This window comes from Gambusia affinis, linkage group LG20 (assembly GCF_019740435.1).
Source record: "Gambusia affinis linkage group LG20, SWU_Gaff_1.0, whole genome shotgun sequence".
NCBI classification, from domain to species: Eukaryota; Metazoa; Chordata; class Actinopteri; order Cyprinodontiformes; family Poeciliidae; genus Gambusia; species Gambusia affinis.
In genome coordinates, this window is record NC_057887.1 from 23,956,253 (window position 1) to 23,982,911 (window position 26,659).

At 46.4% G+C, this 26,659-nt stretch overlaps 1 protein-coding gene across 3 annotated transcripts; it reads right to left on the reverse strand.

Annotated features, from left to right (window-relative positions):
* Nucleotides 1–324: 324 nt before the first annotated feature.
* Nucleotides 325–26,242, reverse strand: arhgap17a (Rho GTPase activating protein 17a). Of its 3 annotated transcripts, XM_044103103.1 has the most exons (22): nt 25,890–26,240; nt 25,557–25,702; nt 21,120–21,159; nt 17,127–17,231; nt 16,994–17,026; nt 16,684–16,760; nt 16,498–16,609; nt 16,300–16,376; nt 16,095–16,212; nt 11,546–11,614; nt 11,320–11,401; nt 10,190–10,317; nt 7,462–7,573; nt 6,762–6,843; nt 6,594–6,674; nt 6,411–6,524; nt 6,240–6,331; nt 5,955–6,099; nt 5,175–5,453; nt 3,484–3,605; nt 2,844–3,260; nt 325–1,459 (listed from the first exon to the last, which is right to left on the reverse strand). In XM_044103103.1, exons 2-22 carry the CDS (start codon nt 25,607–25,609, stop codon nt 1,323–1,325), a joined length of 2,475 nt encoding a protein of 824 aa, XP_043959038.1. In that variant the 5' UTR covers nt 25,610–25,702; nt 25,890–26,240; the 3' UTR covers nt 325–1,322. The 3 variants fall into 3 exon arrangements, with proteins under 3 accessions (XP_043959038.1, XP_043959039.1, XP_043959040.1); XM_044103104.1 differs by lacking the exon at nt 16,994–17,026 and having other exon boundaries at nt 25,890–26,242; XM_044103105.1 differs by lacking the exon at nt 5,175–5,453 and having other exon boundaries at nt 25,890–26,235.
* Between the last annotated feature and the right edge of the window lie 417 nt (nt 26,243–26,659).

Sequence of the window (26,659 nt, forward strand, 5' to 3'; positions counted from 1 at the left end):
CATTCACTGAATAAAACCAAATTGGTAAATTATGCAGATTTTTCATTAAACATTTGATTTTATCTGTTAGAAATGCAATAAAAGATTGAAATGATTTCATTTCCTCCATTAGTTCTGGTAGAACAGAGTAAAGATTTTATTATATTAAATGTTCATATTGAACAGTTTTGGTTCCATTATTCTATTAATCAATGATTAGGTTAGTTGATTATTTCAGTAACTGATTTCAGATAAGTCCTGATTTAATAAGTGTTTTTATTTTTCCACATTTCTATGGTAATAAAAGATTCCCTGATTGCTGTGATCAGAAACATGCAGACGCCATCGGATCAGACAGGACAACGTGTTTAATCTCCATGTACTTTATTTTCTTTGGGAAGCTTCAATATTACAGGATTTTCATATTTCAGCTCAGTAAACATGATAAACGTCGGAGCTCCAAGATGCTGCAGTTACAATAAATGAGCCTGAAGGATTCTGGGAAATAAGGCAGCGAGGTTCAGGAGGGAGAGCCGAGCGTCCAACGCCTTTCCCTCATGTTCCGTCTGACCCAAACACACTGAGTGAGACCGGGCCTGGCAGAACCTCCCCCGGCGTCATGGCTGAGGCTTCCTGTCAGCTCAGAGGGGGACGAAGGCAGCATCATCATCAGTTCATCTGTGCAAAACCGGCCGCTCGGAACCGACCCACTCTACATTCACTCTGACCCAGACGGCGCTGAGGAAAGGCAGAAACTCTGACCAGAACCGGGTTCTAGTGAGGGATGGCGGCTCATGTCCCTGAAGGCAGAAACGCAGGAAACACAGAACCGTAAGGCATGGCTGGCGCTGAACTGCAGTGTGTGTGTGTGTGTGTGTTCTTAAACCAGCTAATAAATACAAACACGGAGGAGAAACTGATGACTGAGAACCAGCAGTCACCTTCTTCACCTGATCTGGATCAGATTCAACTAGAAAGCAGGAAGAAAACTCGTCCCGTCATTTCCACCGACTCCGATTGTCTCCAGATAATTCAGAACAAAGAGCCGCGTAGAAACACACCTAGCAATCTGTGTGTGTGTGTGTGTGTGTGTGTGTGTGTGAGACAGAGAGAACGATGTTACACAGATGCTGGTCCGTTGCTTCTAACAGGAACTTTGGCTTAAAGACACGTGTGTGTAGTACATGACAGCAGCCAGTAGGGGGCAGTGTGACGCGTCGCTCCACGTGAATCAGTTCAGATGCAGATACGAGCTGGAGAGAAGCAGGACGCGGCGAGAGGCGGTGTGGAGGACCGGGCCCGGGAGGTCATCGAGAGGTCATCGAGAGGTCATCGACTGGTCCTCATAGAGCGGTGCTCTCAGTGTCCAGGTCGCAGGAGGAAGAGGAGGAGGAGGAAGAGTTGGCGGCCGCTAGCTGCTGGTCCACAGTCAGCTCGGGTACGGAAGCCCGACCGGGTCTCTTCAAAGACATCAGCGGCTCTAAATGAGACGGAACAGGTGAGTGACTGACGATGATGATGAAGAAGAAGAGCTCTGCCTCAACTTCTATTAAACACATCAATGGAAGGAAAAGGAAAAAGACCGAGTTGAACTAGAACCGGGACTTTGGTGCTTTCATTTAGATTCATTACATAGATTGGAACTCGTTTAAATATTTTTTAGCAATTTTTACATATTAATATTCTGCCTGAAGCCGCGATTTCCTGTCCACCCGACAGTCAGACAGTAAAGCTAAATCGGCTAACATGAAGCTGCTCCTGTTTCCTAACGATCTGATTGGACGCCCGAAGATACTGCTGTTGTTGTTTTCAAGCTATGCTAACAAGCTGATAGGCTAACTGCCTAAAACAGCATCTGAATGTTAGTTAACATGTAGCAGCTAATGCTAATGTTAGCATCCACAGTCCAGATTTCTAAAGAAGCTCCACCAATCAGAGAAACTCTGGAAATTTGAACGTTGCTTCAATGAAACATCTCCGATGTTCAGATCTGGGTTGGACCGGGCACATAACTTTATCCAAACATCAAACTACAAAGTTTTAAGGTGTAAAATTGGACCCTGCATCATTTGTCTTCATATTTCTGACCTAGTTTGTCCCGAACCCGACAGCTGGAAGCTGAGAGTCCCTGAGTGAACCGGACGATGAGGAGCTGCTTCCTGCTGCTCTGACCGCCGACCAGCAGGGGGCAGACAGAGGAAGATGTGGAGGAATGGAGATCCTTAAAGCTCTGAGTCTGTCTCATTAAAATGATTCTGATCCACATGAAACCAGGATCGTCTGAACAGAACCGGGTTCAGAGGATCCGGATGGATGGATGGAACCGGGTTCTAGTGAGGGAACTAGAATGGATGGATGGACAGATGGATGGATGGATGGATGGATGGATGCTGGTCTCTGAAGGCTGAAATCAGGCAGTTTCCTGTCAGCTGTATGTGAACCAAACATCCGGTCGGATCAGAACCAGCAGCGGTTCTGGTCCATCTGGGTTTAAGTTAATTTTTGAGTGAGGAATGCATTCGGGTCATTTGGGTTTTGACTCAAACGTGATTAAATTCAGAATTCTGGAATACTCTCTGGGTCGGCCCGGCCCGGCCCGAGGCTCATTGGGTCGATACTGAACGATTCGCTGCCCTGAAATAAATCCCTTTCCGGATCTGGTTTCATAATGATGGATGTTCAGAAGCGGCCCGGTTGGAGGTCCGGTTTAAGCCGACCCAGTGGTTCTGGACATGTTGGACAGAACCAGAACCAGAATCTACCAACCTCACTACTGCTGCTCTATCCTGTGGAAGCATCAAGAACAGCGTTAGAACCTGGACCCGGCAGCGTTGGACCGGAACCGGGCCTAAGCTGGTACCCACCCGCCATCTTGCAGACGCCGTTGGTGTCGCCGCTCAGGGCGGGGGGCTGCGGCGGCGGCGGCATGCTGGGCCGGTTCCGAGGCTTCGGGACGGGGCGCGGCCGGGGGAGCGACCCGAACCCGGACTGGGTCGGGGTCAGGACGGCGTCCTGGCCGGCGGCGGCGGTGGGGGGAGGGGGAGGGGAGTCCGGGGGGGTCGGGGTTCCCGGAGGGGAGGGTTCTGGTTCTGGGTAGGGCGGGTCGGTCCAGGGCTGGGGGCCCGGAGCGGGCGGCGCCGGCGGCGGGTGGTTGGGGGCGTGGAGGGGGGTCTGGTTGTTGGAGTGGCGGCGGGGCGCGGCACAGGGCGGGGAGGCGGGGCCACAGGAGGAGGGCGTGGGGTTGGACGGCTTGGGAGGGGGCGGAGCCTGCTTCTTGGTACCTGGAGGACAGGAGCACAGGTTGTGATGTCATCACCAGGTCACTGAAACTAAAAACCGTCACAATAAATGCTTCATATCCGACCCGGTTCCGACCCGGTTCCGTGTTTATAGTTGATGGAGACGTTTCCTGTTTTACTCCACAGAGTGAAAAAACCTGAAGCTGCTGCTGCCCCAGCAGGTTGTTGCTAGGCAACCGCAGTGAAGCGTCGGGCGCCGACTCACCTCGCCGCATCGTGTGCGGACTGGGCCCCATGGATCCGGTCCCAGACGGCCCGCCGCCTCCAGAACCGTTCTTTGGAGGAACCGGCGTGGGCGCCGCTGCAGCGCAGTCCCGCAGCTTCAGGCTGAAACCAGAACAAAGTCCATCAGCAGGAGGTTCTGGTCCAAAACCAGCAGGCATCTTGTTCTGGTTCTGGACACTGCGGGTCAGAACCCGGGCTGAGCATCAGCTGCTGCTGCTGTTCAACTTCATCAGTCAACACAAAGAAACGATTCTCCCTGAACACATCACAGCCACAGTGAAACACGGTGGTGGCAGCATGATGCTGTGGGAGGGAGGTCAGAGTTCATGAACGGAGCTAAACCCAGAAGAATCCTGGAGGAAAACCTGAGTCTGGGCTGGAGGCTCACCTTAAAGAATGGCCTAGTCAAAGTACAGAGCTGCTCTCTGCTGGTGGTCAGTGTGAAGCTGTGACTCATTATTATTATTTCACATCAGAGTCAACGCTAAAATATGAATATTAATGATAGTAATCCTGCTGTGCCGCCGTCCTCCACTGGGGGGCGACGGCCTCCAGGGAGCAGGAGGTTTCCTGTTTCCTGTTTCCTGTTTCCTATTCCAGGCTGATCTGCAGCTCATCCATCATGTCTCCTTTAAACTCAACGCTCATCAGAATAGTAATCAGATTACAGTGACTGTAATCTGATTACTGGACTGGATCCAGTAAGGTGTTGGATTACAGCAGAACTTCTCAATTCCAGTCCTCAGGTCTCCTCCTTAGATCTACCTCTACTGCAGAGCAGCTGATTCAAATGATTGGATGACCATCAAGTGCTGCAGCAGGCTGGTAATCACCCAAAGATTCAATCCAGGTGTGTGACAGAAGGGAAACACCTAAAACATGCAGGGGGGGTTGGGGGGAGGTGAGGACCGGAATTGAGAAACACTGGATTACAGGAACACTGATGACATCACTAAACATTTAAACCCAGAATTCACAAAGATCTGCAGACGATTGTTTGAACAGCAAAACATCTGCAGCTGATCCAGAATGCTGCTGCTGGAGTTCTGACTAAAACCAGGAAGATAGAGCACATAACACCAGTTTTAAAGTCTCTCCACTGGCTCCCTGTAGCTCAAAGAATAGACTTTAAAATACTGTTGTTAGTTTATAAATCACTGAATGGTTTAACACCACAAAACATTAAAGATCTGCTGCTGTTGTATCAACCTTCCAGAACTCTCAGGTTCTGGTTCTGGATCTGCTCTGCATCCCCAGAACCAGAACCAAACGAGGAGAAGCAGCATTTAGCATCTATGCACCAAAAATCTGGAACAAACTTCCAGAAAACTGTAAAACAGCCGAAACACTGACTTCCTTTAAATCTCAACTAAAAACCCACTTGTTTAGAGTTTTATTAGAAACGTGATCAATTATAAATTTATTGATGGAATCTGACTTGATGTGTTTTGATTATTGATTCTATGTTGCATTGTGTTTCTGTGTTTGATTTGATGTAAAGCTCTTTGAAATGCCTTGATGCTGAAATGTGCTACTAATAAAATTTGATTGACTGCAGCAGTAACCATGCAGCTGCAGCAGTAACCATGCAGCTGCAGCAGTAACCATGCAGCTGCAGCAGTAACCATGCAGCTGCAGCAGTAACCATGCAGCTGCAGCAGCAGCTCTTACCTGAGCTCCTCTGTGTTCTGGGCCAGCAGCTGCTGTGCTGCTGCCAGAGCTACCAGATCCTGGACCAGGCTGACCTGGGGGCCGTCCAGCCCCGACCCCCCCAATGGAGGCGGGGGCTGAGGATCAACCTGGGGGGCCTGGGGGCCGTGAGGGACCCCAGGGCCCAGAATGGGGGCCTCCACAGGGGGCAGGGGAGGCTGGAAGGCAGGTGAGGTGTGCTGCTTTCTAGCTAAGGTGCTACTGCCTCTACGGAGGGCGGGGTCCGGCTGCTTGTTAGAGCTGGGGGGGGGGCAGGAGGACAAAACAGCACAGATTTACCCCAACGGCCCCTTCAGGTGGTAGAAAATGCTGTTTATATGAAAATGAAATTGGGTCTCTGTCTCTTTAAGAACTCCTGCTCTTCCTGAAGCTCCGCCTCCAGGAAGTCGTCCCAACATGGCTCCTCTAGTAACAGTTTAACGTTTTTCCCGCGTTGCTCTATAATGAGTTCAGGTGGTTGCTAATTGCTGCCTGCTAGTCTGGAGGAGCTGAAGCTTGGAGGCGGGGCTAGGCCCACCCAGATGTTCTATCAGCTGAATGGTTGCCATGGAGACTAAAGGATTCCTCTAACATGAAAGAATCAAAGCAACACTGCAGGGAAAACATGCTGAAAGATCAAAATGTGATTTTATGATACCGGCCCTTTAAGAGGAAGAACTGAAGTCAGAATAAACTCCTGACAGGTGGATCAGAGGAGGAGGAGCTAAGGGCTTCCTGGGGGGCGGAGCTTAGGGTGATTACTTGTCTCTCCGCGCGGCGTCAGCGTCTGCTCCCAGCATGCTGCTCCTCTTCCTGTCTGTGCTGCAGTCGGCGTCAGGCGGGCTGCTGTGATTGGACGCTGCCGGCGGCGGCATCACAAACATCCCGGAAACATTAAACTCCACGTCTGGACAGGAAGCAGACCGTTACTATCATGTCCAGCCTTCAGCTAGGAACAGGAAGTTCTAAAGCTCCACTTCCTGTTCCAGAGTGATGAAGGGCCAGAACCACGGCTGGCCCAAAGGCCCCGACCCGGCCAGAACCTACCCTCAGGGAAGAACCAGTCGGCGTGCTGGATGATGGGCTCTATGATGGCCACCACATGCACCGAGGTCGCTGCCGCCATCTCCGCCAGGCTCCTGCAGGCCGGCGAGACGAGAGCAGAGATGAGACCCAGACATGACGAGCCGATGAGCGAGCGCCTGCTCCGCCTCCTACCCCTCAGTCTTGGCCCACAGCAGGTTGGGTCCCAGAACGATGGCCATGTTGCTCGGTGTCATTTTGTTCGTCTCGCTGTCCTGAGCCAGTCTGGCTAAAAACTTCACCAGGTACCTGCAGGGAGACGAGAGACAAACGCTGAAACCTGAAAGGCAGCGCTAAAGGAAGGCTGAGCCGACCGACCTCAGGTTGTTCCTGTTGTTCTTTGGTAGTTTATCACAGACGAGCCAGAGCGCCTGCAGCCGTTTATCTGGGTCTGAAACACTGGAACCAGAGGAACACAGAGGGAGCCGTTAGCTTCAGGCTGGACACAGATCCTGCGTGTCTGCTGCAGGGAGCTGGGCGCCTTGCCTGGAGGCCTGGATCCACTCGTCGTAAAGCTGGGAGGTCATCAGAGGGTCAGGGAGCTCCCGCAGGTACGACTTCAGAGCGCCTGATTAAAAACACAGAAACAATCCACTGCACAACGGCTTCAGTTCAACCGGCTGGAGAAAAACTAAGCAGAAAACAACTGGACATTTGTTACCTCACCATGCCTGCTCTATGTGACCACCGGGGGGCGCCGTCTGCCTCGTACTCATAACTGCCAATATTCATTTTTATTAAGCTTTTGACATGTTTTGAAATGCTAATGCTTTTAGCATTCTTAATGACACACCTATTCCTGGGCTTATCAAGTTTTGAATGAATTTTTCAGTGAATGGATTTATGTATGATTGAACAAACTCATTTATAACTAATGTAAAACAGGTTTTAATTAAATCCTTTGATGTTGAGGAGGAATGTTTGAACTCCAGTCCCAGCTCTTCTGCAGAATCTGACAGTTTTTCCAACAGGATATTCCTGATGTAGCTCCAGCCATCTTCCCACAGCATGATGCTGCCACCACCCTGCCTGGTGAGGCAGAGTTAGCTTTCCACCATTCAACATTTCAATCTGGTCAACGCCGTTTTCTGACCCGAGTCTGACTGAATAAAGGTAAAAAAGTTCTAGGGTGTGAATACTTTGGGCGGCCACTGCAGCGACCCGCTGTGAGCGGGTTGGACCGTACCGGCGACAGCGTGGGGGTCCGAGTAGAACTCCTCCAACTGGGAGGTGGAGCAGTCCAGCGCCGCCTTCAGCTTCTTCAGCTTGGAGGCTCCAGCTGCGATCCTGAACAGACCCTGGAACATAGAAACATGCAGAAATACGAGTTGAAACACAGAGAAACTGCAGGAACAGACGTGTGCAGAAGCCAGTCCGACTCTGAACACAGCCTCCAGATCTGATTAGTAAAATGGATCTACTGCTGCACAGCAGGAAGCCAAACACACGGCCTGCTGTCACGGTGGCACAGCGGCCAGGACAGACGCAGCACGGCTTCACCCTTCTTCTGTCTGAAAGCTGCCATTTACTGACAGCAGCTTAGAGATCAGGCCATTGTTTTCTAAGACTGATGGAAGAAATGCTGCATTCATCTCCTCCTGTTCACCAGTCAAAGCTGCTCTCTGCTGCTGCTAGCAGAGGGATGCTAGCAGAGGGATGTTAGCAGAGGGATGCTAGCAGAGGGATGCTAGCAGAGGGATGTTAGCAGAGGGATGTTAGCAGAGGGATGTTAGCAGAGGGATGTTAGCAGAGGGATGTTAACAGAGGGATGTTAACAGAGGGATGCTAGCAGAGGGATGTTAGCAGAGGGATGCTAGCAGAGGGATGCTAGCAGAGGGATGCTAGCAGAGGGATGTTAGCAGAGGGATGTTAGCAGAGGGATGCTAGCAGAGGGATGTTAACAGAGGGATGTTAGCAGAGGGATGTTAGCAGAGGGATGCTAGCAGAGGGATGCTAGCAGAGGGATGTTAACAGAGGGATGTTAGCAGAGGGATGCTAGCAGAGGGATGTTAACAGAGGGATGTTAGCAGAGGGATGCTAGCAGAGGGATGTTAACAGAGGAATGTTAGCAGAGGGATGTTAGCAGAGGGATGCTAGCAGAGGGATGCTAGCAGAGGGATGTTAACAGAGGGATGTTAGCAGAGGGATGCTAACGGAGGGATGTTAACAGAGGGATGCTAGCGGAGGGATGTTAACAGAGGGATGTTAGCAGAGGGATGCTAGCAGAGGGATGCTAGCAGAGGGATGCTAGCAGAGGGATGTTAACAGAGGGATGTTAGCAGAGGGATGCTAACGGAGGGATGTTAACAGAGGGATGCTAGTAGAGGGATGCTAGCGGAGGGATGTTAACAGAGGGATGCTAGCGGAGGGATGTTAGCAGAGGGATGCTAGCAGAGGGATGTTAGCAGAGGGATGCTAACGGAGGGATGCTAGCGGAGGGATGTTAGCAGAGGGATGCTAGCAGAGGGATGTTAGCAGAGGGATGCTAACGGAGGGATGTTAACAGAGGGATGCTAGCGGAGGGATGTTAACAGAGGGATGCTAGCGGAGGGATGTTAACAGAGGGATGCTAGCAGAGGGATGTTAACAGAGGGATGTTAGCAGAGGGATGTTAGCAGAGGGATGCTAGCAGAGGGATGCTAGCAGAGGGATGTTAACAGAGGGATGTTAGCAGAGGGATGTTAGCAGAGGGATGCTAGCAGAGGGATGTTAACAGAGGGATGTTAGCAGAAGGATGTTAGCAGAGGGATGCTAGCAGAGGAATGTTAACAGAGGGATGCTAGCAGAGGGATGTTAACAGAGGGATGTTAGCAGAGGGATGCTAGCAGAGGGATGTTAACAGAGGGATGTTAGCAGAGGGATGCTAGCAGAGGGATGTTAACAGAGGAATGCTAGCAGAGGGATGCTAGCAGAGGGATGCTAGCAGAGGGATGTTAACAGAGGGATGTTAGCAGAGGGATGCTAACGGAGGGATGTTAACAGAGGGATGCTAGCGGAGGGATGTTAACAGAGGGATGCTAGCAGAGGGATGTTAACAGAGGGATGTTAGCAGAGGGATGCTAGCAGAGGGATGCTAGCAGAGGGATGTTAACAGAGGGATGTTAGCAGAGGGATGCTAACGGAGGGATGTTAACAGAGGGATGCTAGTAGAGGGATGCTAGCGGAGGGATGTTAACAGAGGGATGCTAGCGGAGGGATGTTAGCAGAGGGATGCTAGCAGAGGGATGTTAGCAGAGGGATGCTAACGGAGGGATGCTAGCGGAGGGATGTTAGCAGAGGGATGCTAGCAGAGGGATGTTAGCAGAGGGATGCTAACGGAGGGATGTTAACAGAGGGATGCTAGTAGAGGGATGCTAGCGGAGGGATGTTAACAGAGGGATGCTAGCGGAGGGATGTTAACAGAGGGATGCTAGCAGAGGGATGTTAACAGAGGGATGTTAGCAGAGGGATGCTAACGGAGGGATGTTAACAGAGGGATGCTAGTAGAGGGATGCTAGCGGAGGGATGTTAACAGAGGGATGCTAGCGGAGGGATGTTAGCAGAGGGATGCTAGCAGAGGGATGTTAGCAGAGGGATGCTAACGGAGGGATGCTAGCGGAGGGATGTTAGCAGAGGGATGCGAGCAGAGGGATGTTAGCAAAGAGATGCTAGCAGAGGGATGCTAGCAGAGGAATGTTAGCAGAGGGATGCTAACGGAGGGATGCTAGCGGAGGGATGTTAGCAGAGGGATGCGAGCAGAGGGATGTTAGCAAAGGGATGCTAGCAGAGGGATGCTAGCAGAGGAATGTTAACAGAGGGATTCTAGCAGAGGGATGTTAGCAGAGGGATGCTAACGGAGGGATGCTAGCAGAGGGATGCTAACGGAGGGATGTTAGCAGAGGGATGCTAGCCTGTCCTCCAGCTGAGTGGCTCACCTCCTCCTTCATGCCCGTCTCCAGCAGCATCATGACGCAGGCCTCCATCGGCACGGCGATCTCTCTGCCGCTCCTCTTCAGGTGATCGTCCAGAGCCGTTCCAAACGCCGGTTTCTCTGTCCAGGAGTCTGAGCCGGAAAAGGAAACAGCAGAGGGAATGGAGATCACGTCTTTTCTTTCTTTAGTAGAATACTGTAGTTCATGTAAGAGCCAGAAGAAATCCTGGAGCAGAAAGAATAAACTTCAACCTTCACAAAATGAGAAAATCAGTTAGAAACCTATTTTAAACACAACAAACATCAGATTATTTAACTCCATAATCGCTTGATCATAGTGGTTTCACATTATAGATACTGTCTAAAGTGACACCTTTAACTGAAATGCATCTTTCCATGCTCACGTTCTGAATCTGTTTGTTTTAAGTTTCATTTGTTTCTCTTCTTAATCTGTTTGTGTTTTAAATGCTTTGGATATAAATTTTTTTAAAAAGCGATCTTCCATCAGGGTCATTTTTAGTGACTTCACTTCATTTACAGCTTTGAGCAAATGCTCCCGTTGCCATGGTAACTCCCCTGACATGAAACTTGGTGATCATTGAATCTCTTCTACCATATTCAGCTTCACCTGGACAGCTAGCATTAGCGTTAGCTGCTAAGCTCCTCCCCCTGACGTGTCCTGTGGTCATTTAAATGTTTTTGAAATGTTTCTCCGTCTGCCTCTGTGGGACTAAGTTTAGAAGGAAAATGTCTAGCAGTCGTTTGAGCATTGGACTGTGGGTCAAAGGTTATTGTTGATGCATTTTACCGTCCAAAACTCTCATAAACTCTTCGTCCAGTCAGCAGAGAGATGTCAGAGTTGATACAGAGCAGAGAGAGCGGCTAGAAAAACCAGGTGTGTTTGTGTGTGTGTGTAGGCTGTGAGTCAGGGCCTCATGCTAGGCTGGTTAAGGCCACATGTTTGGTCCAGAGAGAAAACGGGTCAAACAGAAAGCAACCAGGCTGCAGAGCAAAGAAATAAAAACTAGATGAAATCTTCACGACTCAGAGGACGGACTCTGGTTCTGGTTTCACTAAATGTGGTGAACAGGAAGTGGACAGCTGAGCCGTTTGGTGATTCCTGCAAGGTTCTACCTTGCTGGGCCCGGATGGCCGGCAGAACGCTCTCCAGTACAGACAAAGACTTCCTGTGGTAATCAGCCTGAGCCTCCAGGAGCTGCACACACACACACACACACACACACACACACACACACACACACAGAGCAAGAGGAGGGAGGGATCAGCTGATGAACAATAACAACCATCATGGATGGATGCGCTGCTGGGCCTCCTGGCGGCTGTGCAGACATGAACTCACCGTGATGAAGTAGTGGGCGTAGTCGCCTTCTTTACAGAAGGAGGTGTACATGTCTGCAGCCAGCTGGTCCTGCTCCACAAACCGTTAGTCACATTACAGCAACGACTCATCATTTACTGCAGAATAAAGACTAAAAAAGGACTTTTACTGAACAGCAGTAATGAAGCCATACTATACAAAATCTAAAATAATTTAGCATGTAAAATAAAACATCAAATCTCTTCTAACTCATCTGGTTCAGATTTATGCCTTTAATTAATCAGGTAATCAATAATAATCCCCAGATCATCCATACTCTGCATTTCTGTTGGACTTTTCATGTGTGAAAGTTTTTAACTTCAGATGATTAAACTTTCACTAAAGGAATAAAAAAATTAGTGACTTTTAGGCAAGAAAGTGTTTATTTTCTGACTTTATTTGCATCTTTAATGTCTTGGTAACATTGCATAAATTAAGATGAAGAGATTAAATGAAAAATCTGCAGAATGTGACTTTAATCTGAATGTCAGAATAATAATACAATAATATTTACTGAAATTATCCTTATTTGCAGCCCTAAATGTGTTAATTACGATTTTAAAAACAGCAAACTAGGTTGCTGTAAACCACGGCTCTGGAAACGGTTAACCCTCCTCCCAGTTTGTTTTACTGGGAACACAGCAGTGAAGCCTTTGAGCAAGGCAGCATCAAGAGGGAGTTATGAAGGAGTTATGAAGGAGTTATGAGGAAGTTATGAAGGAGTTATGAGGAAGTTATGAAGGAGTTATGAGGAAGTTATGAAGGAGTTATGAGGGAGTTATGAGGGAGTAATGAAGGAGTTATGAGGGAGTTATGAGGGAGTTATGAAGGAGTTATGAGGGAGTTATGAAGGAGTTATGAGGGAGTTATGAGGGAGTAATGAAAAAGTTATGAGGGAGTAATGAAGGAGTTATGAGGGAGTTATGAGGGAGTAATGAGGGAGTTATGAAGGAGTTATGAGGGAGTTATGAAGGAGTTATGAGGGAGTTATGAGGGAGTTATGAAGGAGTAATGAAGGAGTTATGAGGGAGTTATGAAGGAGTTATGAAGGAGTTATGAAGGAGTTATGAGGGAGTTATGAGGGAGTTATGATGGAGTTATGAGGGAGTTATGAAGGAGTTATGAGGGAGTTATGAAGGAGTTATGAAGGAGTTATGAGGGAGTTATGAAGGAGTTATGAAGGAGTTATGAGGGAGTTATGAGGGAGTTATGAAGGAGTTATGAGGGAGTTATGAGGGAGTAATGAAGGAGTTATGAGGGAGTAATGAAGGAGTTATGAGGGAGTAATGAAGGAGTTATGAGGGAGTTATGAAGGAGTTATGAGGGAGTTATGAAGGAGTTATGAAGGAGTTATGAGGGAGTTATGAGGGAGTTATGAAGGAGTTATGAAGGAGTTATGAAGGAGTTATGAGGGAGTTATGAAGGAGTTATGAGGGAGTTATGAAGGAGTTATGAGGGAGCTATGAAGGAGTTATGAAGGAGTTATGAGGGAGTTATGAGGGAGTTATGAAGGAGTTATGAGGGAGTTATGAAGGAGTTATGAGGGAGTTATGAAGGAGTTATGAGGGAGTTATGAAGGAGTTATGAAGGAGTTATGAAGGAGTTATGAGGGAGTTATGAAGGAGTTATGAGGGAGTTATGAAGGAGTTATGAAGGAGTTATGAGGGAGCTATGAAGGAGTTATGAAGGAGTTATGAGGGAGTTATGAGGGAGTTATGAAGGAGTTATGAGGGAGTTATGAAGGAGTTATGAGGGAGTTATGAAGGAGTTATGAGGGAGTTATGAAGGAGTTATGAAGGAGTTATGAGGGAGTTATGAAGGAGTTATGAGGGAGTTATGAAGGAGTTATGAGGGAGTTATGAAGGAGTTATGAAGGAGTTATGAAGGAGTTATGAAGGAGTTATGAGGGAGTTATGAAGGAGTTATGAGGGAGTTATGAAGGAGTTATGAGGGAGTTATGAAGGAGTTATGAGGGAGTTATGAGGGAGTAATGAAAAAGTTATGAGGGAGTAATGAAGGAGTTATGAAGGAGTTATGAAGGAGTTATGAGGGAGTTATGAGGGAGTAATGAAAAAGTTATGAGGGAGTAATGAAGGAGTTATGAAGGAGTTATGAGGGAGTTATGAAGGAGTTATGAGGGAGTTATGAGGGAGTAATGAAAAAGTTATGAGGGAGTAATGAAGGAGTTATGAAGGAGTTATGAGGGAGTTATGAAGGAGTTATGAGGGAGTTATGAAGGAGTTATGAGGGAGTTATGAGGGAGTAATGAAAAAGTTATGAAGGAGTTATGATGGAGTTATGATGGAGTTATGAGGGAGTTATGATGGAGTTATGATGGAGTTATGAAGGAGTTATGAAGGAGTTATGAGGGAGTTATGAAGGAGTTATGAGGGAGTTATGAAGGAGTTATGAGGGAGTTATGAAGGAGTTATGAGGGAGTTATGAAGGAGTTATGAAGGAGTTATGAGGGAGTTATGAAGGAGTTATGAGGGAGTTATGAAGGAGTTATGAGGGAGTTATGAAGGAGTTATGAAGGAGTTATGAGGGAGTTATGAAGGAGTTATGAGGGAGTTATGAAGGAGTTATGAAGGAGTTATGAAGGAGTTATGAGGGAGTAATGAAGGAGTTATGAGGGAGTAATGAAGGAGTTATGAGGGAGTAATGAAGGAGTTATGAGGGAGTTATGAAGGAGTTATGAGGGAGTTATGAAGGAGTTATGAAGGAGTTATGAGGGAGTTATGAGGGAGTTATGAAGGAGTTATGAGGGAGTTATGAAGGAGTTATGAAGGAGTTATGAGGGAGTTATGAAGGAGTTATGAAGGAGTTATGATGGAGTTATGAGGGAGTTATGAAGGAGTTATGAGGGAGTTATGAAGGAGTTATGAGGGAGTTATGAAGGAGTTATGAGGGAGCTATGAAGGAGTTATGAAGGAGTTATGAAGGAGTTATGAGGGAGTTATGAAGGAGTTATGAGGGAGTTATGAAGGAGTTATGAGGGAGTTATGAAGGAGTTATGAGGGAGTTATGAGGGAGTAATGAAATAGAAGGAGGGAGTAATGAAGGAGTTATATGGAAGGAGGGAGTTATGAAGGAGTTATGGAGTTGGGAGTTATGAAGGAGTTATGAGGGAGTTATAGGAGTTATGAGGGAGTTATGAAGGAGTTATGAGGGAGTTATGAGGGAGTTATGAAGGAGTTATGAGGGAGTTATGAAGGAGTTAAGGAAGGAGTTAAGGAGGGAGTTATGAGGGAGTTATGAAGGAGTTATAGGGAGTTATGAAGGAGTTATGAAGGAGTTATGAAGGAGTTATGAGGGAGTTATGAAGGAGTTATGAGGGAGTTATGAAGGAGTTATGAGGGAGTTATGAGGGAGTAATGAAGGAGTTATGAGGGAGTTATGAAGGAGTTATGAGGGAGTTATGAAGGAGTTATGAAGGAGTTATGAGGGAGTTATGAAGGAGTTATGAAGGAGTTATGAGGGAGTTATGAGGGAGTTATGAAGGAGTTATGAGGGAGTTATGAAGGAGTTAAGGAGGAGTTATGAAGGAGTTATGAAGGAGTTATGAGGGAGTTATGAGGGAGTTATGAAGGAGTTATGAAGGAGTTATGAGGGAGTTATGAAGGAGTTATGAGGGAGTTATGAAGGAGTTATGAGGGAGTTATGAAGGAGTTATGAAGGAGTTATGAAGGAGTTATGAGGGAGTTATGAGGGAGTTATGAAGGAGTTATGAGGGAGTTATGAAGGAGTTATGAGGGAGTTATGAGGGAGTTATGAAGGAGTTATGAGGGAGTTATGAAGGAGTTATGAGGGAGTTATGAAGGAGTTATGAAGGAGTTATGAGGGAGTTATGAGGGAGTTATGAAGGAGTTATGAGGGAGTTATGAAGGAGTTATGAAGGAGTTATGAAGGAGTTATGAGGGAGTTATGAGGGAGTTATGAGGGAGTTATGAAGGAGTTATGAGGGAGTTATGAAGGAGTTATGAGGGAGTTATGAAGGAGTTATGAGGGAGTTATGAAGGAGTTATGAAGGAGTTATGAAGGAGTTATGAGGGAGTTATGAAGGAGTTATGAAGGAGTTATGAAGGAGTTATGAGGGAGTTATGAGGGAGTTATGAAGGAGTTATGAAGGAGTTATGAAGGAGTTATGAAGGAGTTATGAGGGAGTTATGAGGGAGTTATGATGGAGTTATGAAGGAGTTATGAGGGAGTTATGAAGGAGTTATGAGGGAGTTATGAAGGAGTTATGAGGGAGTTATGAAGGAGTTATGAAGGAGTTATGAGGGAGTTATGAGGGAGTTATGAAGGAGTTATGAAGGAGTTATGAGGGAGTTATGAAGGAGTTATGAAGGAGTTATGAGGGAGTTATGAGGGAGTTATGAGGGAGTTATGAAGGAGTTATGAAGGAGTTATGAGGGAGTTATGAAGGAGTTATGAGGGAGTAATGAAGGAGTTAATCACACTGAAATCACACTTTCTTCTGTGAGGTGACGATAAAGCTGCACAGTGACAACAGAGCGTTGCCGTGGGTTACCTTGCAGAGCTCCACTTTGTTCATGGCCTCGTCCACCTCCTCCTTCAGCAGGTCCGCCTTGGCCGTCAGCGCCTGAGTGTTTGTTCCTGAGATTATCGACTTGGTCGCCTGCAACCACCTGAGTCCAGAGCAGCAGTGGAAAGCAAACGTTAGAAACACGGAGGACGGCCTGGAAACGTCCAGAACCAAACAGACGCAGACGGACCGGGCTCTGGCAGAATCGTAGTCCAGCACCAACTTGGCCAGCTGCTTCCTCTGCTTCAGGATGTTTGGGATTTCTACCTGAAATCACCAAGCAGGACAGAAACAGTGCAGTTCAAAACGGAAACACACATCCAGGAGGAAGTCAGCCCAGGTTCCTCCATCATAATGGACCAGAACCAGACCCGTTGGCGTGTCGGACCTCTGCCAGCTGGCTGAGCGGGTCCAGAACCTCCTTCTCCATCTGCAGTTCGTGCTGCATCAGCTCTGTGGCCAGACGGTTCTCCACCTCGCCGCAGACCTCCATCATCTTCCTATGGACACAGACAGGATCAGGCCAGGTGACGGTTTCTCACCTGGAACCTACGGCAGCCGAAACCGGACCCACCCCATCAACGAGTCTTCCCCCAGCTGGGTTCCTCCCTCCACCATGGCCTGGGACAGAGCGGTGAGAGGAAGTTTTTTCTGAAACAACACAGTAGCTCACATTACAGAGGAAACCAGCAATGCTCAGGATCTACAGCTGCAGCCAGTGGAAGAGGCTTCAGCAGCTTCCAGTGAGCAGGACAAGAGGAGGAAGATGAAGTGATGAAGAGCTGGAGATGAAGATCCAGTTCTGCTTCCCAGAGTTTCATGCGTGGAAAACAGACACCGAGATGGAAAGGAGAGGAAGATGTGATGATTCAGGAGGTTTTTACCTGACCGTTTCCAGTATAGAGGCGCGGGACAGACTGGTCAGAGACAGAAACAGAACATCATGGAGCATTCTGCCCAGCCCTGCAGAAACAACTCGGACATTTAGGGATGGACAAAGCCTGGTGATGAACTTACATGTCTCTTCTCTGCTTCTGCTCCGATGTGACCCTGCAGACATGACACCATCTTCTTGTGCGTGTTGTGGGAAACAATGCGGACCAACTCCATGCGCCGCTCAATCTGTCAGCAACAGAGACTGAATGAACGCCTGAAATATTCACAACTTTTACACCGAGTCCCTTCAAACGTTTGTCTCATCTCAGAGAGAAACTACCTGTAGGGAGTCATTCTAAAGCAGAATGGAAATTACACCTGGTTTTAATTTTTAGAGATTTGAAAACTGATTCATTCACCAGGTCAGGAGAAGGAAAACCCTAAAACATGACCGGGACCACCTCACCACCCAGAGCCACTCAGGGCGGCCCGGCGGGCCCCGGCTGTGGCCCTGTGGGGGGGGGGCGTGTCTCCGTCCTGCCAGGCGTCTCACAGTCAACATGAGACCAACTGTCACTGTCTGATGAGGTTAAATCAGTTTCACTTCTGGCCAGGAGCTGCAGACAAACGGCAAGTGTTACGGAAAATTATTATTTTTAGTGCTTAATACAGCTAATCTTACCCCAGATGTAAAGGTTATAATGAACAGTCTGATTTTGAACAAATTTCTTAATTTTAAACAGGCTTGTGTAAAGGATTTGAAACTAAAACTATTCTATCGGTAAATATTTAGAAGTAGGTCAAATCTGTGATTTCTCTGTGAGGTTCCTCCTGCTGTGTTATCAGAGGTCAGGAGGCCATAAAATTAGTATTGCCTGTGAAACAGAACTCTGTTGGGTTCACAGAACATCAAAGGTCTTTTAATCACATCTGGCATGGGTTAAACTAAAATGCAACATAGAATGTTGAGATCATTAACATTTAATTTCTAAGACATGTTCTAAGTATTAATAGCAAGTTTTTAACCAAAGTGTATTATCTAAGTTTAGAATAGTGAATGCTGAATGTATTTGAAAATTGTACTGTCTATGATAATATCTGAACCAAATGGAAATTGTTTCAATGAAAATGTGTTGTTTAGTATTAGAAAACTGTTCAGGATTTATGTGATAAGGCAAAGATTCAAATCTTTTGAGATGCTGAATGCAGTAGACCAGAATTAGGTTTGTGAAGATAATCTTTTCTTAAATTAAATCACTGAGTTAACTTTGTGAAGGAGACACTCCGAATTTCACAGGTATCTGTGAAGTCTTGTTTTATGCTTTTATTTGCCCAAATGGCCTTAGAGCCCAGGAGACCAGGATGCAGCTGCTTGCTCCATTGTTCTACCAGAGAGCAAATGGCCTTTGATCTCTGGCGTGAAATTAGGGGAAGTTCTAAGTTTTATTGGCGTCCAAGGTAGCGTCTGATTGGTCATACAGAGCTACACCTCAATTGAATACATTAAAAAGTTAGGAAACACCTTCACTATAAAAGTTCGTGCACAGTAATAATAAATCAGATTGCTGGTATATTTCTGCCGTTTTGGCATCAGCCTTCTCCAAAGACATGTCTTTGCCTTTTCTTTCTCTGTCTTTGTCCCTTTGTCTTTTAATTCTTTTGTCTCAGGTAAAGAATGTATGTCTCTGTAACTCTGCGGTTTTCTTGTTAACTCATACGTTGCTTGTTGTGAGATTAAACTTTGTAATTCTGTGACGTCATCACGCATCGTCGTTCCTGATTGCCACACGCCGCCCTGCCGGAAGAGCCCGGTATCTGGGACCATAAGGAAGAGAGCCAAGCTTTTTCCAAATTAAGCTAACTTAGTAATAGTCTTCCTCAACACAAGGAAACCCAAAAAATGTCCTGAAGTCAGGAATCTTCTGCTCCCCGTCCCACGTCATTCCTGACCCCAGCAGCGACCCGGCATTCCCAGAGCAGCTGGGCTCCAAGCAGCGCCAACACACACACACACACACACACACACACACACACACACACACACACCGGTGTGTGCTCTTCCTCCTGCAGTGTGAAGACGTCGATCTCTGGTCGGTCTCATGATGTCACAGGTCAGAGAATCCCAAAGATACGACCAGAGTTTACTGACCGACTAGAAGACGAGTCCAGACGAGTCCTGGACTGACAGATGTGACTCAGCTCTCACTTCCAGTCAGGACCAGTTTCTGGTTCCATAAATTATCATCGAGATCCAAACAGCAACTACCAAAAGTTATGGAAGTTTGTTTTCTCATCTTTTTCTTCAATTCATAGATTTTAGATGGATTTTAATGAGGAAGAAATATTTAATAATTAGCTCCACAAAATCAGAAACTTTGATTGCAAAAGAATCTGAAGAATAATCCTGAATCCTGGATTATTGCAGAAATGCAGGAAGTGAGTCGTTATGTCTCCACAGGAAATATCCAGTTCACTGTGAGGCTTTAATGTCTTTATTACATTAAACAGGAAGTTGAGTTTCAAAAGCCGTTTCTTATTAGGAAACCAACCATCGGCCCGATTTACCACAACGGGTTTAGGAGGCATGAAATTCTGATTCCCCGTTTCTTCACAGCTGCAACCAGAAAGAATCTTAAGGATCCAGATTTAGGAAATTCAGTAAAAATACCAACGTTAGAAAAACATCCAGGTTTATGTCCGACTTCACCAAGTAGGCCCAAACATCTCACAGAACCGGGTCTAGGGCTCACAGAACCGGGTCTAGGGCTCTGTGCTCCAGAGAACCTCAGCAGAACGACCCACCAGAACTTCCAGAACCTGGTCATGCAGAATGCCACAATCAGCAGGTTAAAGGGATCCAGGGAGTTCTGGTCAGGACCGGTGCTGACCCATTAGCTCAGTGGAGCCCAAACTTCCTGAAACCAAGATCTATTTTTTCTCTCGGCAGCAGCTGAGATCCGACACAAAAACTGTAAATTAAGCTATTGATTTATTTTATATCCATCAGTTACAGCAGAAATATAAAACTGATAGAAAACCTGATGCAGTTTCTTCCTCAGTGACTCTGACACTGGGAGGAGGTCACTGGTTTCTCTGTCACAAACTGGTTGAAAACCTGAGGCCAGCAGGTGTCAGTCAGTTATGGTAGATCTGACCTTTGACCTCAATATGAGAAGCTACAGACTGACAGGAGGAACCAAAGAGCTCTGGAAAGGTAAAGGAAAATCTTCTGAAGCTGGGATATAATTCATTTAATTTCACATAATTATTGCAGTAGAAGCCATTTGTTTGTTAAAATTGTATTAAATCTATTTGTTTTATGTGATGTTTGTTGTGAATGATGTAAACTCACAAAGGAATGAGGTAATTAGTCCAACATTTAGAAACTAGAGCGGCTGTAATGAGCCACAGCAAAGGTAAACAAAGGTAAAATAACCCGAACAGGTGATCAACTCAAAACCACTCCTACCTTTTTACTCTCTCTCTTTGTAGTTTAAACACACCTGTTACCATGGCAACCGTCTGCGCCCCGCAAGACGAGCAAAGATTACGTTAAAAACAAAACATTCAGTCCGTTACGATATCAAGTTTATTTCTGGATTATTAATCGTTGGTTCCCTGAACACAGCGATGGTTGATGAGTTGATTTAAACTTGGTGTCTCTTTGAGTCGATTTTTTTCTTAATGAAACCGAAACCTTCTAGAAACATTAACTAGTGAGATTATTCATTTTAACACGTTTTATTATTATTATTATTATTATTCTTTAATGAAGCTTTAGGACCTTAGTGAATATGTTGAAGGACGTTCTGGTTCAGCGTCTTGGCTGCCTTCAGTTTGTCACCTGCTGCTGAGATCGACGTACTGAGCAGCGTTAGCTCAGAGTGAAAACAGCAAACCTGATTTCACTTTGAAAACATTTAAATATGACATCACTTCCTGTCTGCAGTAGAAAAACAAACCAGCTGAGTGGACAGATTTAATTCCCAGAGTGACGGTGCAGGAAACTCTTCCAGGCTCTTAGGCTGGAACAGACAGTAGATGGAGTGGAGCTGCTTCCAGCCAATCAGACGGCTGCTTGTTGACTCCAGTGAGACGTTAACAGGTGTACCCTGTTGGGAGGTAATGATTTACCTGCAGGAGGTCATCGCTGAGGACTTCTGTCTTCTCTGCTCTGTGGGGAGAAAAGACAGCGAAGGGAAACAGGAACATCATCAATCCTCTGATCAGGAACATAATCAATCCTCTGATCAGGAACATAATCAATCCTCTGATCAGAAACATCATCAATCCTCTGATCAGGAACATAATCAATCCTCTGATCAGAAACATAATCAATCCTCTGATCAGAAACATAATCAATCCTCTGATCAGAAACATCATCAATCCTCTGATCAGGAACATAATCAATCCTCTGATCAGAAACATAATCAATCCTCTGATCAGAAACATAATCAATCCTCTGATCAGGAACATCATCAATCCTCTGATCAGAAACATCATCAATCCTCTGATCAGAAACATAATCAATCCTCTGATCAGAAACATAATCAATCCTCTGATCAGAAACATAATCAATCCTCTGATCAGAAACATAATCCTCTTCAACACGTTTCCTAAATACCGTCCAGCTTCATAATAGTTATGTTGTGTTATCTATGAAAGCTTAGTGATAAATACAAATTGTAAAACAAGAGAAGAAGACAGACGTTGTGTTTCTGGTCTTGCCTTCAGAGACTCGAGGTGTCATGGCCGCAGCGGCCAAACAGCCATGCAGATCTGAGCCTATTAATAGCAAACTAAGAGCTGAGGTGGAAGAGGTCATGAAGATTAGGTTCAGTGAAAGAATGAGGAGGGAACTGGCTGAGTGAGGAACGACTCCAGGTTCACCAGAAACACGTTTATTTAGACTAAACCTGATTTATTCTAGGAGAAAAGAGAAACGATCAGGCTGCTGTAGGAACCCGCCAACATGTGTGAGTATTAATTAGCACCAGGCTTAATTAACTGCACTCATTTTGATAATTACAAAGGTTTTAACGCAGACAAAAGTAATGAAACATGTGGATTTTGTTTCTGGTACGCCCATAAACCTGATGCACAGACATCCACTAACGATTAATTAATCTATTCTTTATTTGACATATGAAGGTTCTTCCTGGTTTCATCCTTTCTTCTCCGCCTGTAGGCCTGATGCTAAAGCTACATTGCTAACAGCAGCGATGGAGGCCGATTCTGTTTCTAAACAATCTGATTGGACTATTGAGCTTATTTGTCTCTTTAATCGAACATTTAAAACCAACTAAAGGATTTTTGAATTGAAAATGTTTATTTTGTTGAGATAAATAGTTTGAACAAAATGTGGTTCTGAAATGAACCATTAAACATTTCATCTGGTATTAATGCATGTTTAAGCTATAAAGTGAAGAAATTAGCATAAATTACCAGATTTCTCTACAAAACGCGTAAAAACCCCGTAATGTTTCCGTTTACGGTCAGGTTCTGGTTCCATTTCTCTGAGCCCGGTCCAGTCGGTGTTCTCCAGACACTGGATGTGATGCAGACGTCTGGAACCTCAGAGGATCATCAGCCGTTTGTTTCCTGGGACGAACCAGCTGAGTCAGCTGATCAGAACCAACATGGCCGACCCAACACGCCGCACCGCAGCAGCAAAGTCAACGCGGCGTCCTGCGCCCTCAGCTGAACGGTAACCATGGCGATTCATGATGAAAGTATACAGGAAGCGAAAGCTGAAGCCATGAGCAAAATGGACAGACTGTGGGCGTCCGATCAGAGGCGGCAGCGGGCCCCGGTCCAGATGGACGGAGCCGCAGGATGAACGGAGCTCAGAGCGGCAGCCGCCACCTGGGACTGGCCCCGCCTCTCTCCTGACGTGTCTCACTGGAGGCCGGTACCAGCGGCCCGCCCAAACCCACGAGAGACAAGGTGTAAGAACAGGGCTGGTTCTGACACGTTCTGTCACTTCTCACTAAAACGAAATATAAAACATGTTTCAATTTAACTAATTTTGTTGTAATTAAAAGTTTTATGTCTCATTTTTCTTGCGATGCAGAGAACGTTTCTGCTTCCTTCAGTTTCATCTAAAGTCTCTCAGGTGTTGCTGTTTCCAGTTACCAACTCTTATTAAAAACAAAGACATTTGGTTTTCATCAGATAAACCTGGTTTTAGTCTTTCCCAGCTCTGGTAGTTGGACGTTCTGTAGTTTTCCAGCCTTATTAATGTTCAGAATATTTCTTCATGTCAAACTAAATGATGCCACAGAAACCAAAGTTACTTTCCTGAGGTCAACCAGGGTGAAACATCCTCAGTGAAAGCAACATGATGAGGCCTGCATCCGCCTGACCTCTGACCCCAGCCCCTCCCAGAGCAGAGGACAGGGGTCAGAGGTCAAGGGGAACCTCAGGTTCACCACTGGACTATCAAATATAAGTGAGGCCATCAGAACCATCCGTAAACATCGACCCGGTTCTGGTAACGACTTCACCTCAGTGATGTCATAAAATCCAACAAATCAACCGAGGATCTGAGCCGTTCCCTCAGGAACAAACAACCAACACAAACATCGTTTCTTGGTTTCTCATCAACTGATGGGCCAGTCTGTGCAGCGCCGCCCCCTGCTGGTCTAATCCAAACCTTGACTGAGCGCAGCCATGGCAACAAGGGACTGTTCATAATTCTCTTGAATTACTGTTTATTTTGGATATGCGTGTGGCCCTTAAACGTCCTGTGGAGGTTTTCACTCGGCTGATTTTACGTTTGTTATCCTCCAGGCTGCAGCGTCTGATCTTCTCCTCTGACCCCACTGCCTCACCAGGATGGGTTCAGAGGTCAAACGCAGTAAATCAGAGCAGCTTTCATGAAGAAATAAAAGATGTTTGCTGACCTGAATCATGTGCTGCCTGCTCTGCTGGCGTCGTTCTCTCCAGAAAACAGAGTCAGCTTCCTGTTTGTAGAAGACAGAGGAGAGACTTCCTGTGCCGCCGCGCTCTGGACGCGCTGTTCTGCCTTCGCACAATCACAGGAACTCCGGGCGGCGGGGAAGGCCGCCGAGCTGCAGAGACACGCAGCCTGACGGACGCTGCAGACACCGCCTGAACCCGGCAGTTTAACCCCTCTGGTGCCGACGCAGCAGAAGGAAAACAGGCGTCTGCTTCTGCATTTTCTCTGCTGCTGCTGTAAAAACCAAACGGTGACATCTCCAGATGTGCAGCTTGGTGTTGGAGCCGATCCCGTCTCCTCGTCTCACCTCAACGTTTCCACAGAGGGCCGATAAGGACATTTCTATTCTCTTAACGGGGCGGCGCTGTGTGTTTTCCAGGCACATGGTGCCAGTAACTATGACGCCTTCAGCTGTTATAATGCTGCACATATTACTTGAAATAAATTTAACTTCCTGATTTAATGTGTTGAAATTGGGCCTCTGTCTCTTTAAGAACTCCTGCTCTTTCTGAAGCTCCGCCTCCAGAAAGTCGTCCCAACATGGCTCCTCTATTAACCCAGCATTGCTCTGAGCAGCAGCTCCTATAATGAGCTGTTTGCTAATTGCTGTTGGCTAGTCTGAAGGAGCTGAGTGGGTGAAAAAGCTGCGCCTTGAAGGCGGGGCTAGATTTATCTGTTTAATAGCTGAAAGATCAAAAGGTTGATTTTACATGACGCCGGCCCTTTAAATAAAGTTTGAGTTGGAACATGGAGACGTATCAGATCCTGTTTTCTCCTTCATCTGAAGCCGAAAATTCACCAAATTTATGAATAAAAAGTGAGTGAGCATCCGTCAGACTGTTTACCAGCACTACTGCTGCAGCACCGCCTGCTGCTGCTGCATCACTGCGGCTGAACTCAAACCTGGATCCTCAGGGACTGTTAGCGTTTCAGGAAGCTAGCGATCAATAATCAATAGGTTGCTGAACATGGTGAGCGAGACTCTCTGAGTCCAATCAAATCATTCAGTCCTTTCCTTTGGGCAACTTCCTGTTTGATTATTAGATAAACATTCATCCAAACTGAAAACTTCACAGCTCTTTTTAACTCATTTTTGAAGCATAAACAATAAAAACTTTATTGCAGATTTATTGCCGAGTTGGATAATTTAATAATTGTTCATTTGTGAATAAAAGCAGCAACAGATTATTCACAACTGCAAAAACTGAAGAACGTTAGAAAGATGCTGGTTCTAGATATTTCCTCCTAAATGACAGATTTCCACATCTTTTGTTTTTATTATAGATCTGTGGCTTTTAGATCCCACGTTACAATGTGATACATTTATCTGATGTTTGATTTTTATTTTCCACACGTTAAACTGTTTTTTTTTTTCGTACTTGTGGCTTTTACAAAGTCTTCGCACCCTGCTGTGTTTCTGCTGCCATAATCAAAAACACATGAAACGCTCGGATTATACTTTATATTTAGACTCATGTGACTTCTGTTTCTCTGATTTCAAACTGAAAGTAGCTGACAGATCCAGCCCGGGCCTGTGTGTGCAGCTGTTGCAATAAAGAAACCCAGTGAGCAGCGGTTCTGGTTCTGTCCAGTTAAACTTCTCCACTAACCTGCCAACAGTCTGATTAGCGAGCTGCTTCATCCGATTGAACTGCTTCTTCATCTTCGCTCCTCCGCCAGCCGAGTCTCTTCAGGTCGGGCTTCTTCAGCGGGTTCTGGCCCAGTTACCCGAACTTCCCGAACCGCGCAGCCGTCGCTATGACAGGGGAAAACAAGCCAGAACCATTGGAGCCCGAACCCAGTTAGAAAGCGGCTGCTAGCGCCACCAGCTAGCCCCTCTTCCCTCTCGGAGACAATTTAGGGAAAAGTTTCCGCTGAGGTCCGACATCCCACCAGAACCTCCCAGAACCTCCCAGAACCTCCTTCTGGGCCCATTTACGTACATTAGAGTCCAGAAGTGAGAGGCGGCGAACTTTCACTGGCTCCAGCGGCTCTTCATGGCTGCTGTCCGGACCGTTAGCCGACGAGCTAGCGACGCTGAGCGCAATAATCCTGGAGGGGGGCTTCTTCCTCCGGCTCTCCTCTTCCTCCGGCTCTCCTCTTCCTCTTCCCCGGACCGCCGCAGGAAGTAGCGCCGCAGCTCCTCAGCATCTGGCAGCCCGAGGCCGCAGCTCATGCCCCTAAATATGACCCTAAATATGACCGTCTGCGCTGCCCATAGAGAAACTGTAGAAAATACCGACCTATGGAGCACCAATAGGGCCATACACAAAAACTCACGACGTCATTTTTTAAATTAAAATTATAATTCTGAGGGGGGATCATTGAAATTAAATTAACCAGAAAAATTTTCCTTAATTTTTTATAAGAAATTTTTTTTTTTTCAGAATTCTGAAGAATAAATTCCCCCCCGCCCCCCAAAAAAAAGACCTGTGGGGGGGGGTTGTCCTGCCGGCAGCGCTTTGCTGAAACCAACATGGAGAACAACTGCTGCAGACGGAGGATCAGCAGGGCACCCAAACTTTTCATCACAAATCACCAAGTCAAAATGACTCATGGCCCAAATAACCAGGGAAAAAGGACACAGGAGAAGCTAAAACTTTTCACCTTCTCAATAATAAACTGGGTAGAGAAACTTTCATTAAGTAAATCAGTTTGTTGATTTTTTCCTGGAAAAGGTTGTGTAAACTTTTGGAAATTAAAAATGTTGAAA